At 41.3% G+C, this 14,568-nt stretch overlaps 1 protein-coding gene across 4 annotated transcripts in view; it reads left to right on the top strand.

The window, feature by feature from the left end:
- Positions 1 to 14,568, top strand: part of pdzd2 (PDZ domain containing 2) — a 71,748-nt gene that overhangs the window by 27,828 nt on the left and 29,352 nt on the right. For 3 of the 4 annotated variants that reach the window (XM_035998975.1, XM_035998973.1, XM_035998974.1), the window contains exons 5-9: positions 4,265 to 4,410; positions 5,079 to 5,211; positions 8,111 to 8,269; positions 9,084 to 9,183; positions 11,716 to 11,864. In XM_035998975.1, coding sequence (XP_035854868.1) covers positions 4,265 to 4,410; positions 5,079 to 5,211; positions 8,111 to 8,269; positions 9,084 to 9,183; positions 11,716 to 11,864 — 687 coding nt within the window. The remainder of the gene's footprint in view (positions 1 to 4,264; positions 4,411 to 5,078; positions 5,212 to 8,110; positions 8,270 to 9,083; positions 9,184 to 11,715; positions 11,865 to 14,568) is intronic. The other variant, XM_035998976.1, reaches the window with a different exon arrangement.

The raw sequence follows: 14,568 nt of genomic DNA, 5'->3' as shown, positions 1-14,568 counted from the left end.
TATAGTATGAAATCATAACAAGAGTTATCTCAAGACACTTTACAGATAGAGTAGGTCTAGACCACTCTCTCTATAATTTACAAAGACCAAACAATTCCAATAATTCCCCCAAGAGCAAGCATTTAGTGCAGCAGTGGTGAGGAAAAACTTCCTTTTAACAGGCAGAAACCCGAAACTCGGACAGACCCAGGCTCTTGGTGGGCGGTGTCTGCTGCTACTGGTTGGGGCACAGAGACACATATACAGAAATATGATTTATAATAATTATAGCAGTTGATGAACAGTGGCAATTATAGTAACAGTAAAGATAATGGAACTATGACTAGAAATAGTAGTTGTAGTAGTTCATGGTGTAGCAGGGCATCGAGCAGGACCAAGGCAGCAGCTTCAACCATGATTTAGGTGCCACCCCAATCCAAGTGTGTCGTATATTTTATTTATTATGTTTTAACAGCTGTATACTACTATCCCTGTATGGATGTAATATGATTGCTATCATTGTTGTACAGCCTGGCTCAGGTTAAACTCTTTGTGAAACATGAAGAAACAGAAACAGTGAACACCATAGAACTTTCTTTTATTATTCAGTTTGACAGTCAGTCATAACAGAAAAGAACATAAATTAACTACTTTAAAGAAGATTTTCTTCTGGGCTAAATTACGTAGTATCGGATTGGAGCATAAACTCCAGTACTCACCGATACTGATACCAGCATTTCAGGCAGAATCGGAGGTTTTTCCGATCCTGGTATCGGTACTGGAACATCTCTACTATATTGCAGGAGGCAGTGTGAAAAAGTGCTGTCTGAAGTGGAACATAAATTGGGTATGGTGATTAATAAATGCACATGATAACGTGTGTATTAAATTCATTACAATCCATCCAGAAACGGGTCAGCCTTGTGGTGGAGGTGAAAGGAAAGTCGGGGGATACCAGAGTTAGTAGGATTCATTCTGTGGGGACCATAAATAACAAAATGTTGCAAATGTAGTTATTGAGATGAGGATGGACTGACCAACATTTGCAAAATACAGTAAGCCAAGGTTCAGTAGTTCTAAAATGATACAGGCATTAGGGCTGCAGGATTATGGGCAAAATGATAATCACGATTATTTTGATCAATATTGAAATCACGATTAATTATCACGATTATTTGTTTATTTTAACCAAAACAAATTTTATTGTCATTTATTGTGTTATAACTGCTTTCACATCCATATTGTGCTACATTCCTCCTTTGTTGAAGAATACTATGAAGGAGTATGCTATTTCAGCTGTTGTGTGAGCGCTTTCCACACATGCGCGGTTTGCCGTGAAAAGATACAGGCAACGCAATTTTCTGTTCACGTTAACGGCGCATGGTATCTACCGGACGAAATAGCAACGCAGATTACGGTGCCACTTAAATGTCTGCGTTGCGCTCTGATGCTCCAAAACAGACGTTAGATGCACCAGAAACATCTCTGCATGTCACGCTAGTAAACACTAATAACCGTTAGCTACAGTAGTAACTGGATTAAAATGCTGACAGTTACAGTGTAAAAGTGTGACTGTATTTCACTGTGGAGGATTCCAACAGCGGGACGTACAACAGTCTGCTGCTAAAGCTATGAGCTAACAGACTCAAACTAGCACTGGTCACTGCTGTTGTCTGAACAACAACACAGACGGGACAACATGTTGCGTTTACTGGTCAACTGGTAAACCTCGTGACGATTTATGACCGACTGCTATCTGTTGTCTAATTTTCCTCACGTTACTCTGTCCTCTGTGACTGTCTACATCTAAGCTAAGCTGCGCGGTGCAGGGAACAACTCTGATTGGCTCATGGAGGCACATGATCAGACAGTGGTTTACGGAGCTTTGAAAAAAAAAAACTTTGATACGGAGCGTTCTATGAACGGAATGACGCATTTTAAATATCGCTCGAACACGTGAGTTTGATCGTGCGAAGCCAAAATTGTGATCGTGATTAAAATTTGATTAATTGTGCAGCCCTAACAGGCATTTTCTGTTTCATTAGCATTTCATAAGTACCACATAAGAAGATTTAAGCACATTTATAAACAATAATATGATAATAATAATCTTTATTTATAGAGCACTTTTTTTAAAATCCACGGTACAAAGTGGTTCACAAAGCAGCAAAAATATAACAGGCAAGTCATACAATCATCAGGTTTTAAAAGACAACAGATAAAAAAAACTACTTGGTGTATAAAAATCTGTAACAAGTAGGAAAAACATTTTTTAAGGAAATACAAGACAGTTCAAAGGAGGTTAAAACTCAAATAAAATCAGGGAAGGCTGTCCGATAAAAGTATGTTTAAAGAAGGGGCTTGAAGGAGAACATGACTCAGCTGACCTGATTTTTTTGGACGGACCGTCCCAGAGCCTCGGGGCTCTGACTGCAAACGCTGTCAACTTCAGTTTTCCTCATGAGGATCTCAAAGTACGTACCGGTGTCAGAAAGGAGGTCAGAGTCATGTCAGGGTGCAAGGCCATGAAGAGCCTAAAAAGTGATCAGTCAAATCTTAAAATCTAAAACATACAGGGAGCCAGTGTAAAGAGGCTCAAATATGAATCAGAATCAGAAAAGGATTTATTGCCAAGTAAGTAACACAAGGAATTTGCCTTGGTTGTTGGTGCATGCTTATAATTAAACATTAATATGAAATAGACAAACAATAAATACAGAAACAAATATATACATATAACTGTTTAACATAAGAGAAAAGAGGCTGTATGGATTAGTGCAGCATGTGCAAAAAGGTTGAGGGATGTGCAACAGTTCAGGATATGTAGAATATAGGTATATAGTCCAGGATGTAGGATTAAGAGTCTGTCAGTGGGGGTCCGGGGCCTTGTTAATGAGGCTGACTGCAGAGGGGAAGAAGGGGAGGGGTACAAACAGTTTGAGTCCAGGGTAGAGCTTAGATCGGGCCCAAAAAATCAAGCCCGACCCTACCCGAGCCCGTGCACATTGTGTCCGAGCGGCCCGGCCCGACACATTAACTGTAATTATGAGCCTGAGCCCAATTTAAACCTGACAATTTTTTAATACGTGGGCCATTATAACTGACGTTCTCAACTACAATTCCGAGTTGTTTGAATTACAGAAATCTGTTTAGATTTATCTTAATAAATACTGGTAATGCAACAAAGACGAAGCATGTAAACTGCGCTGTTTGTTTATTCAGAATGGAACGGATCGCAACATAATCAAAGCCCTGGAACCATGTAGGAGACTTTCTTGTCTCCATCACCTAATTAATACTGTCCTTCACCACGGTCTGCATGCTGACGCACTGGCCGACAACAGTGCTGCAGATGGGGGAGACACGATGTAGCACAGTTTACCTCCCACTCAAGTCAGGTCAGGACATCCACCCAGAGCTACGGGAGAAGCTGGAGAGGCATATCTTTCTCCCCACCCAATAAGGCTAATAAAGTAATGATTAAAAAAACACAAATGCTTGAGCAAGGGCCCGGCCCGGCCCGAGGGTCGGGTCAGGTCCGGTTCGGGCTCAGGCAGAGAATCTAAACTCTAGTCCAGGGTGAGAGGGCTTGGCTACAATATTTCCTGCCCGCCTCAGCGCCCTGGAGGCGTACAGGTCCTGGAGCAACGTGACACGAACCCCGCTTTACTGGGTGAAAGTCCTGTGTTTTACCAATCCACCACCCCAACCAACGTCCCTGTATGGCGATTCGCCCTTTCATACTACTCCCTACGGCGTCAATACACACGCAATCGCAAGGTAATGTAAGTCAATGGAGGCCAAACGGTGTTGATAAACACGCTAAAAAGCGAGTATGCGTCTTGATAACACGCCAATAATGGCATACGAATTGGCGTGTCATACATACACCATTTCATGAGATCAGTCTGCCTGGAGAGACGGCAGATTTCTGTACACCCTGAAGTCTATCAAGAAGAGCCATAATTACAGCCCTCTGAAGCAAATCAAATTGTGAGGTACCTAGACATTCACTACCTAATCATATTCATATATTAACATATTCACAGAAAGAGTCCATGCACTGCTGAAAGCCTCTTGCCTGCTCTCAAATGCCATAATCATGTAAAAAAAAAAAAAAAAAAAGATCTGAGGATCAGACTATGGAACTTGCACATGATTTTGATTTAAAGTTTTCTAACAATCTGTCGGTTCTTTTCAGCTTCATGATCCACGTATATTATTTGTATCTCTACTCCGAAGTGATACATCGTTTGATGTGTGTTTGTTTTGTGCTCCTTTGCAGCCCAGAGAGGGCAGCCACATCTGGAAGATGCACATGGTGAAGGGCGAGGAGGGCCTGGGCATACAGATAACAGGGGGGCGTGGCTCCAAGCGCTCTCCGCATGGCATCATCATAACTCATGTAGAGAAGGCGGGCGCCATTCACAGGTACAGCTACTACTAACGAAGGCAGGAGAAATGTTCTTGCTCTGGCATTTTTTTTGTAGGTGTAGCTCATATTCCAGCGTCTCTATCTGAACTCCCCAATGAATCTTTAGTACTATACTATAGTATACTATACTATACTATACTATCGAGGTTTACATTTTATGAGGACCTCCGTACAGCACAATAATAACAATCTGTGCTATTGGTTTAGTTATAAAGTGTTTTAAAATTTGCTATGATGTTGTTTTTTTCTCAAGGCTTTTATATTGTCAAACCTTTATCCCAATCTCTCACCACGAAGCTTATGTGTTCAGTCAGGTTATTAAGTTTGTTTTTTGGATAGCCGAATTTCTCAAAATGTGTTTATTTGGTATTTGGTCATTTTGTGTCAGTTTTGGCACAAAATTTGTTTTTTAATGCTAGTCCAGATCCAGATGCAGGTACCATTTTTTGAAAAGAGATTCTTTTTTTTATTTGGGAATTATAAAGATTGAAAGAAGTGCCGGATACAATATGTGACATCTCACATGACTGAAGTGGTGAAGAATAGTTGTCTGTGTGTGTGTGTGTGTGTGTGTGTGTGTGTGTGTGTGTGTGTGTGTGTGTGTGTGTATATGTATATATATGTACAGTATGAGTAAATCTTAATGTGTATGTGTGTGTTGCAGGGACGGTCGTCTTCAGGCTGGGGATGAGTTGCTGATGATTAACGGTCAGTCTCTGGTGGGTCTCACTCATCAGGAGGCTGTTAATATCCTCCGCTCCACTTCTGGTCTGGTACAGCTGGTGGTGGCCAGCAGGGTCAGTACACACACACACACACACACACACACACACACACACACACACACACACACACACACACACACACACACACACACAGCTGCCTTTTGAAAACAAATGTGGCTTCTTCAAACTAAATATTACCATAGCCCTAAAGTGCAAAGTTCAGAACAGTGGACACAACACAAGTAAGAGAGAGTGGAAAAGAAGCTGAGTAGCCTCCTTTTGGTAAGATGCCAATTTATTATTGCACTCTTGTACAACTGGACCCATGGCCACATGCACAAATTATAGCTAGAATTAAGCCGGGAACAGTGGCAGCGCAGAGGTTAAGCAAGACTATGGGCCATATTTATATAGAATTTTAGGAAAATTAAAAGCTGCACCCAAGTGCAGAGAACCCACTATATTACATTTGCAATTTCAGACTCAAAGTACTTGTAGATATACAGTACCATCAGTCCCTGCCAGGGGGGTTTCAGTGATACACTCCAGACAGCTCCAGAATCAGCACCCTGGACAGCAGTCAGGACGACACAAACACACATCCTTATCTCTTAAAGGTGCAGTAAGTGATTTTGGGCAAAGATTGTTGATATTTGAACTCAACTGCCAAACAAATACAGTCATGGCCAAAAGTGTTGCCACCCCTGAAATTTTTCCAGAAAATCAAGTATTTCTCACAGAAAAGTATTGCATTAACACATGTTTTGCTATACACATGTTTATTCCCTTTGTGTGTATTGGAACAAAACAAAAAAAAGAAGGAAAAAAAGCAAATTGGACATAATTGCACACAAAACTCCAAAAATGGGCTGGACAGAATTATTGGCACCCTTGCACAATTGTGGATAAATAAGATTGTTTCAAGCATGTGATGCTCCTTTAAACTCTCCTGGGGCAAGTAACAGGTGTGGGCAATATAAAAATCACACCTGAAAGCAGATAAAAAGGAGAGAAGTTGACTTAGTCTGTGCATTGTGTGTCTGTGTGTACCAGACTAAGCATGGACAACAGAAAGAGGAGAAGAGAACTGTCTGAGGACTTGAGAACCAAAATTGTGGAAAAATATCAACAATCTCAAGGTTACAAGTCCATGTCCAGAGATCTAGATGTTCCTTTGTCCACAGTGTGCAGCATTATCAAGAAGTTTGCAACCCATGGCACTGTAGCTAATCTCCCTGGACATAGACGGAAGAGAAAAATTGAGGAAAGGTTGCAACGCAGGATAGTCCGGATGGTGGATAAGCAGCCCCAAACAAGTTCCAAAGAAATTCAAGCTGTCCTGCAGGCTCAGGGTGCATCAGTGTCAGCACTAACTATCCGTCGACATTTGAATGAAATGGAACGCTATGGCAGGAGACCCAGGAGGACCCCACTGCTGACACAGAGACATAAAAAAGCAAGACTACAGTTTGCCAAAATGTACTTGAGTAAGCCAAAATCCTTCTGGGAAAACTTCTTGTGGATAGATGAGACCAAGATAGAGCTTTTTGGTAAAGCACATCATTCTACTGCTTACCGAAAACGGAATGAGGCCTACAAAGAAAAGAACACAGTACCTACAGTCAAATATGGTGGAGGTTCAAAGATGTTTTGGGGTTGTTTTGCTGCCTCTGGCACTGGGTGCCTTGACTGTGTGCAAGGCATCATGAAATCTGAGGATTACCAAAGGATTTTGGGTCGCAATGTAGGGCCCAGTGTCAAAAAGCTGGGTTTGCGTCCAAGATCGTGGGTCTTCCAGCAGGACAATGACCCCAAACATACTTCAAAAAGCACACAGAAATGGATGGCAACAAAGCGCTGGAGAGTTCTGAAGTGGCCAGCAATGAGTCCAGATCTAAATCCCATTGAACACCTGTGGAGAGATCTTAAAATTGCTGTTGGGAAAAGGCGCCCTTCCAATATGAAAGACCTGGAGCAGTTTGCAAAGGAAGAGTGGTCCAAAATTCCGGGTGAGAGGTGTAAGAAGCTTATTGATGGTTATAGGAGGCGAATGATTTCAGTTATTTTTTCCAAAGGGTGTGCAACCAAATATTAAGTTAAGGGTGCCAATAATTTTGTCCAGCCCATTTTTGGAGTTTTGTGTGCAATTATGTCAAATTTGCTTTTTTTCCTTCTTTTTTTTGTTTTGTTCCAATACACACAAAGGGAATAAACATGTGTATAGCAAAACATGTGTTAATGCAATACTTTTCTGTGAGAAACACTTGATTTTCTGGAAAAATTTCAGGGGTGCCAACACTTTTGGCCATGACTGTACAACCCCCCCCTTCAGAAGCTCCGCCCCCCAGATTCACAGATAGTTAACTACTGGCTGACACTTTCAAATGCTGACTCCCCCCTCCTGCCCTTACCATCAAGTGTCGCTGCCTGTTGCTGATTGGCTGGAACAGTGTTTTGTGGCTCGTGCACTCTTTTCTGTTTGTTTTCCATTTACACAACCAGGGCTGTGTATTATTAACACCGGATTTTGTGTCAGTGCACACAGAGAGCTAGGTGACCGTGAGGAGATATTCACTGAATGAAACAAAAAGTGTATTAGAGTCACATCACTTACTATACCTTTTTAAGAAGGGACAATCATTTGACTTTCGCATTCTACAAAGTGTTGCATGTCTTCCTGCTACACAAGGCTTAAAACTGTATAAAAACGTTTTTTGTCCTCACTGTGGGATGAAATTTGAGTCACAATTTTCATTTCAAGAAAAGAGCCATAACATCGGTCAGAACAAAAGTATGAACGTATAGAGGCTCCTGCTGTAACATGATGCAGTGTAAATGCTTCTGTTCCTGTTGGAAATGGGCAACACAAACCTAACCATGTCTTTTTACAGAACATCACATACCAAATACACATAATTGAAAATAACATCCACACACTAATTCACAGTAACTCTCTGTCTGTGCCCTGCAGGAGGAGTCAGATGTGGGTTTTGAGCGCTTCCCATCCACCAGTCTGCCGGACCTGGTCAGCACCTGCAACTCCTTGTCCTCCCTATCCCAGACGGCCCCCTCTCGCTCCCCCCAGACCTCCAACTGCAGCAACCCCTACCTGGTACACACAGATAATATGGTAACACTTTATAATAATGGTACATGAATTATCATGAATTCATGCATGAAAAAGCATGAAATAATTCAAGTACTACTTCATGAACTATCAGTAATGTAGACATGGACATCATTAATACATCAGAAATCATGATTATTCAAATACCTTAATTGATGCATTAATTAACATATTGTTCCTGCATTAAGTCATGCATGAGATACTATTAACCCTTGTACATTACAGATAGTTCATCACGTACTACATGAGTGAATTCATGCATGGATTCATAACTCATGTACCATTATAATAAAGTGTTACTGATGATATATACTATATGCGTGTGTGTGTGTGTGTGTGTGTGTGTGTGTGTGTCTTGGTATCACTTCAGTTAGTCTGCTCCCATCTATAGCAGCATGTCTCACAAAGCAGAGTTGGTGGCCAACTGGAGGGCAGTTAGTTATTTGGTCAAAGGTTTCAGCTCCTTCTGCAGGAGTCTGAGGTGTTCCCGGGCCAGATGGGATGTTTAATCCCTCCAGTGTGTTGGCTCTGGCCTGGGCTCTTCTCCCATTTACAGTACAGCAGAGCAGCGACAGAGTGCTCATTTGACATTGGTACAGGATAGGTCTATACAATATACATATATTCAGTGTGTACACAACAGAAGTAGAATGGCATTAAACAAAGGTAATGTATTCATGAAAATGCTTTACGAACTGAAAAATAAAATTAATTTTATAAATATTGTGGTTTAAATGTGGAAGTACAGATATCAGACAGTCGATAGGTGTTTAGAGAGTGATGAACTGAACATCCCTGTGTGTTTTCGTCCTTACAGTTGACTAACTTGGAGAAACTAGAAGGACAAAGTCCGGGAGAGGCCCCCAAAGGATTCTGCGCCAGCCCCTCACCTATGAAGAACTGCAGTCGATCCCAGGGTTGGTATTACATTAACAGAAGATTTTTTATTTGCAGACTTTTTAGAACAAGCTTGGGCTAAAAAGAAAGATGGCTTTGGATCGATGATTCTCTGTCTGGAAGTGACATTCCCTGCTTATTTATTTATTTCTTTGTCTGTGGCTGTAGTTTGTAGTTTTATGTATGAAATGTTTAGTTCAAGTTGGACAACTTATGGGTTACACAATCATGTTGTGGCTGCTGTAATATGTTTTCTTTTATTCTTTATTTCGTGCAGAGTAGAGTATGTCGTGTGGGGACATTGGTACCAGAAGCTGTGGATGAAATGTCTTTTGTATTGGTGTCATGTAATTCCGTGTGGGATGGGCCACTTAGTGGCATACACGTTAATTAAATATCATATCATATCATAACACCGAAATGGTTGAAACAATGCAGCATCAGCTTTTTTAACAGTATAATCATAATCACATTGGTATTATATTTGTGTTGATAGATAGATAGAATCAATAAATAAGGTGATACGGGCTCTATTTCCACAATGGAGCTCCAACCAGTGCACCCAGTGCTCGCAGAGTTTGGTATTTTCCTGACATTGATATTTGCTTTGCCAGTAATTGTGTTCTTGTAAATGTATATGGACTGTATTTACATAGCACCTTTCTAGTCTTAACGACTACTCAAAGCGCTTTAACATAGTACAGGAACCATTCACCATTCACACACATTTACACTTCGATGGCACAACATCGGGGGCAATTCAGGGTTCAGTGTCTTGCCCAAGGACACTTCAGCATGGGACTTCCGATTGGTAGGCGACTGCTCTACCACCTGAGCCACAGCTGCCCCATTTAGCAAGGAAAATCCTGCACACTGTCTAACTTGCAAAAAGTAATTAATTTAATAGTAGGCAACATTTTTTTCTCTATTTATCTATTAATAGATAAGGTACCAGCAGGTTTTGGAAATATGTCTATCTATGAATGCTTTATATCATGTTTTGTGTGCATTCCTCATATGGAAATCAACATCCATCTACTATAGATTTCTCTGGTATGATTTATATTATTATGGCTACTATAGAGGGGTTGTATTTAAGTTTAACTCTATCTATAGTAATGGAAATGGGAATGAATGTTATGTATTTATGACTGATTCCATGTTGAAGTTGTTGATTGGTGCAGAAAAACAGTCCCCTCCTACAAAAGATGGCTTCTCAGGATGGAACACCATTTGCCTGAAGATGGTCTAGTACCGAAACGTCGCCTATTATTAAATTAATTACTTTTTGCAAGTTAAATAGTAGGGCTCGACCGATACTGGTTTTTCAGGGCCGATAACGATACCAATTATTAGGCTTTAATTAAACCGATAACCGATATTTGGAACTGATATGCATTGACAGTGAAAATGAAAATCTTTTTTGGACAAAATTAAGATTTGAAATATTAAAAACTCCAACACAAGTAGCAATGCCACGTCTTGCATAAAAATACGTAAGTAAATGTTATTGTAACAAACTAAAAATACTAAATTTAACTGCAGTAAATGTCCATTTCAAAATAACAGAATACAAAAAAAATACAAAATAATATATAACTACTGAAGTGTTGACTGAAACCGGAGCAGAGGGAGAGACACAGAGCTGCAGCAGAGCCAAAGTAGCGCACTTTTTAATTTATTAACTTTATCGGTAATTATTATATTAGGTATTATCTGTAAAAATAAACACCGATACAGATAATCTGCATGTTGCCAAATATCGTCGATCCCTATTAGATAGTGTGCGAGAGTTTCTTTGCAACTTTTGACCTGCTTGTCCCCCTCCGACGCACCTGTCTCAACGTTGTAGATAGGCAAAGTATTTTTCTGTACTAAGGCTACATTTACATCACTACGTTTTGGTTTTTAAGCGTTTGAGTTTTGAGCCCAAAGTGATCTCTGTGCACCAAGTGTTTTTATCTCCATTAGAAGATCTAATCTCTGTTTAAACTAACACGCCCAAACCTCATATCTCATCAACATTCTGGTATACTGGACATAAACAGGAGGCAGCGTGGAGACTCCCCCCGCTGCTGGTAGTTACCATGGTAACGTTAGTAGCTTAGTCTCAGAGAACGAGACGTTATGAACGATAAGACCGCAGATTCCAAACCAAAACGGGTCAGAAGTGTTTCCAAATGTCTCCGGTTTAGGGGCTCGGAAACGCCAGAGTAGGGGGAATGAGAGGGGGAAACGCCAGAGCAGGGGGAATGAGAGGGGGAAACACCAGAGCAGGGGGAATGAGAGGGGGGAAACGACAGAGCAGGAGGAATGAGAGGGGGAAACACCAGAGCAGGGGGAATGAGAGGGAGAAACACCAGAGCAGGGGGAATGAGAGGGGGAAACGCCAGTGCAGGAGGAATGAGAGGGGGAAACGTAGCAAAAGATATTCGTTTTAAACCAAAATATAGCAATGTAAATGTAAAAGTGATTGAGCATAAAATAGACAATGAAAAAGTGGAATCGCTGCTTCTGTGCAGAGGAATGAAATGATTTATTTCCTGGCTCAGGGGGAAACAGTCGCTTGGAGTCAGTGGGCGAGGACGATGAGCTGTTTGTGGAGAATGGTGTGAGCAGCGGTGAAGTGGTGGAGAAGCCTCCGCCCGGCCGACGTAAACACTCCTTACCTCAACAACTCGATACTGCTGGAGTGAGACAGGTCAGTGAATGCCTCACCCCATTCTTCCTGTGTTAAGATGTACATAAAGAGCAGATACCCGTACCCTGAATTATATATTTTTATCATGACATAATATGGAAGAAAGATGAGTTGGGCTAGGGCGATTTTAGTATTTTATAACCTGGACTAATGTGAATAACGTTCTTTAAAATTGGTCCAGTATTGAGCTAGAGGCTGTTACTGTCAGCCGCAAACCGGGCTGCAATCTAACCCTATTGGACAAATTTACAAAACCTTAACTTTCAAGCACCGAGCAGGTCATCAACTTTAGTGAATAGGAGTTTTCTGTATCCTTTTCTGTCTCTTCTGTCTCTACATTTGTACATCATGTAAATACAAGAACAACTGGATGACTCTGTGTCATAATTTGTCTTGACGGCTCTACAGATGAGATGTAAAAACAAACAAGGGTGTTCAAAAGAGACTTTTTGTTCCCGACTTTAGTTCTTGTGACTTCATAGTCACTGGAATTACTGGAAGGGTAACTTCAATTATTTTTCAAACAAGGACCCTATTTTAGTTTTTGTGTCTGATAGGAACAAACATTTTTTAAATGAGTCCAGTATTAAGCAAGAAACAAGCTGCAATGAAACGTTAATGGGCAAATGTGGTTCTTCAATTTGCCTCCACTAAAAGTTCTGTTGTTGCCGCTGACAGACTCAGATTATTATTCTAAGTGTCTGACAACATTATGAAAAGGATCCCTACAGAGATAGACCTTTTAGTTAAAGAGTAAGATCCTTTTAGTTTGACTTTTTTTTTAACATGAAACAGCTCCGAAATCGCAAATAAAATCAAAATAAACCTTAATTCACCCATTAACATGTGCATATATGCTGGCTCTTTACACATTTAAATAAAAGTGTTGTTTATTTACATGGAGTCTGGTGGGTTTGGCGATGGGGATTTCGTAAAACACACATTCATTCATTCAAAGTGGACAGAAACTAAATCAAAAGTCGTCTTGGTTCATCTTTCCACTGTTCCAACAATCACCACTCTGGTTTAGTTGAAATAAACCCTTAATTCACCCATTTACATGTGAAATATGCTGGCTCTATACACGCTAAAAGTCCTGATTATTTACATGGAGTCTGGTGGGTTTGGTGATGGGGATTTCGGGGCTGTTTCATGTTAAACAAAAAGGATCTTACTCTTTAACTAAAAGTTCCACCTTTGTAGGGATGCTTTCCATAATGTTGTCAGACTCTTAGAATAATAATCTGAGTCTGTGAGCGGCAACAAACAGCACTTTTAGTGGACGGAAACATTACATTGTAGCTTGTTTTGCTGCTGACTGCAGTGGTCTTGCTAAATACTGGACCAATTTAAAAAAAATGTTGTTCCCATCAGTCACTTAGACACAAAAACATAGTAAAACAAGACAAATTTCAAAATTCTTGTATTAAGTGCGGCATAATGAACGGATTAAAAGAACAGATTGAAAAGGAAACTGAAAACTCCAGTCTCTAAAGTTGATGACCTGTTCAGTACTTGAAGCTTCTTTAGAAAATAAGCAGTGTAAAAAGATAGGCAGATGGATATACATGCAAGCGGTGTGTAGGTACTGTATTTCAATGACGCCCCCCCCCAAACACACACTTACACAGATCCAGATCAAAGCCTGGTCGCTTACTATGTCCTGACTGCCATGACAACAATGACACAGAGAGCTGCACTCACTGCTGTGTTAATGAGAGCTTCATTGAGAAAATCTGAATAAGAAAAGATGTATTGCCAGGTAACTAGCACTTACTAGGAATTTGCTTTGGACTAGAAAATGAAATAGAAGAGGACAACATTTAGAACCACAGCCTCTCACTGGCTGTGGTTATTCAATTCAATTCAATTTTATTATAGTATCAAATCATAAAAAATAGTTATCTCAAGACACTTTACAGATAGAGTAGGTCTAGACCACACTCTATAATTTACAAAGACCCAACAATTCCAATAATCCCCCCAAGAGCAAGCATTTAGTGTGTGCGACAGTGGTGAGGAAAAACTCCGTTTTAGGGAGAAACCTCGGACAGAACCAGGCTCTTGGTGGGCGGTGTCTGACGGTGCCGGTTGTGGCAATTATAGTTACAGTAAAGATAATGGAACTATGACTAGAAATAGTAATTGTAGTAGTTCATGGCGTAGCAGGGCACTGCAGGGCGTAGCAGGCCGTAGCAGGCTGTAGCAGGGTGTAGCAGGGTGTAGCAGGGCACTGCAGGGTGTAGCAGGGTGTAGCAGGGTGTAGCAGGGCACTGCAGGGTGTAGCAGGCTGTAGCAGGGCACTGCAGGGCGTAGCAGGCTGTAGCAGGGCACTGCAGGGCACTGCAGGCTGTAGCAGGGCACTGCAGGGCGTAGCAGGCTGTATCAGGGCACTGCAGGGCGTAGCAGGCTGTAGCAGGGCACTGCAGGGCGTAGCAGGCTGTAGCAGGGCACTGCAGGGCGTAGCAGGGCACTGCAGGGCGCTGAGCACGACCACAGTGACAGCTGCAACCATGATTTAGGTGTCACCCTAATCCAAGGAAAACTGCGAGGTGAGAAAACATAAAGACTCCGGGGAATAAGCTCCCCGCAGATAACTTAGTAACAAGCATTTCTGGGACATGAATGCACACATTTGGAAAGAGAGAGGAGAGAGGAGCTCAGTGTGTCAAAGGAAGACCCCCGGCAGTCTAAAACTATATCC

Source organism: Sander lucioperca, chromosome 2, assembly GCF_008315115.2.
Source record: "Sander lucioperca isolate FBNREF2018 chromosome 2, SLUC_FBN_1.2, whole genome shotgun sequence".
NCBI classification, from domain to species: Eukaryota; Metazoa; Chordata; class Actinopteri; order Perciformes; family Percidae; genus Sander; species Sander lucioperca.
The sequence above is the reverse complement of the archived record's forward strand: the minus strand, read 5'-3'. Positions and strand labels throughout refer to the sequence as shown.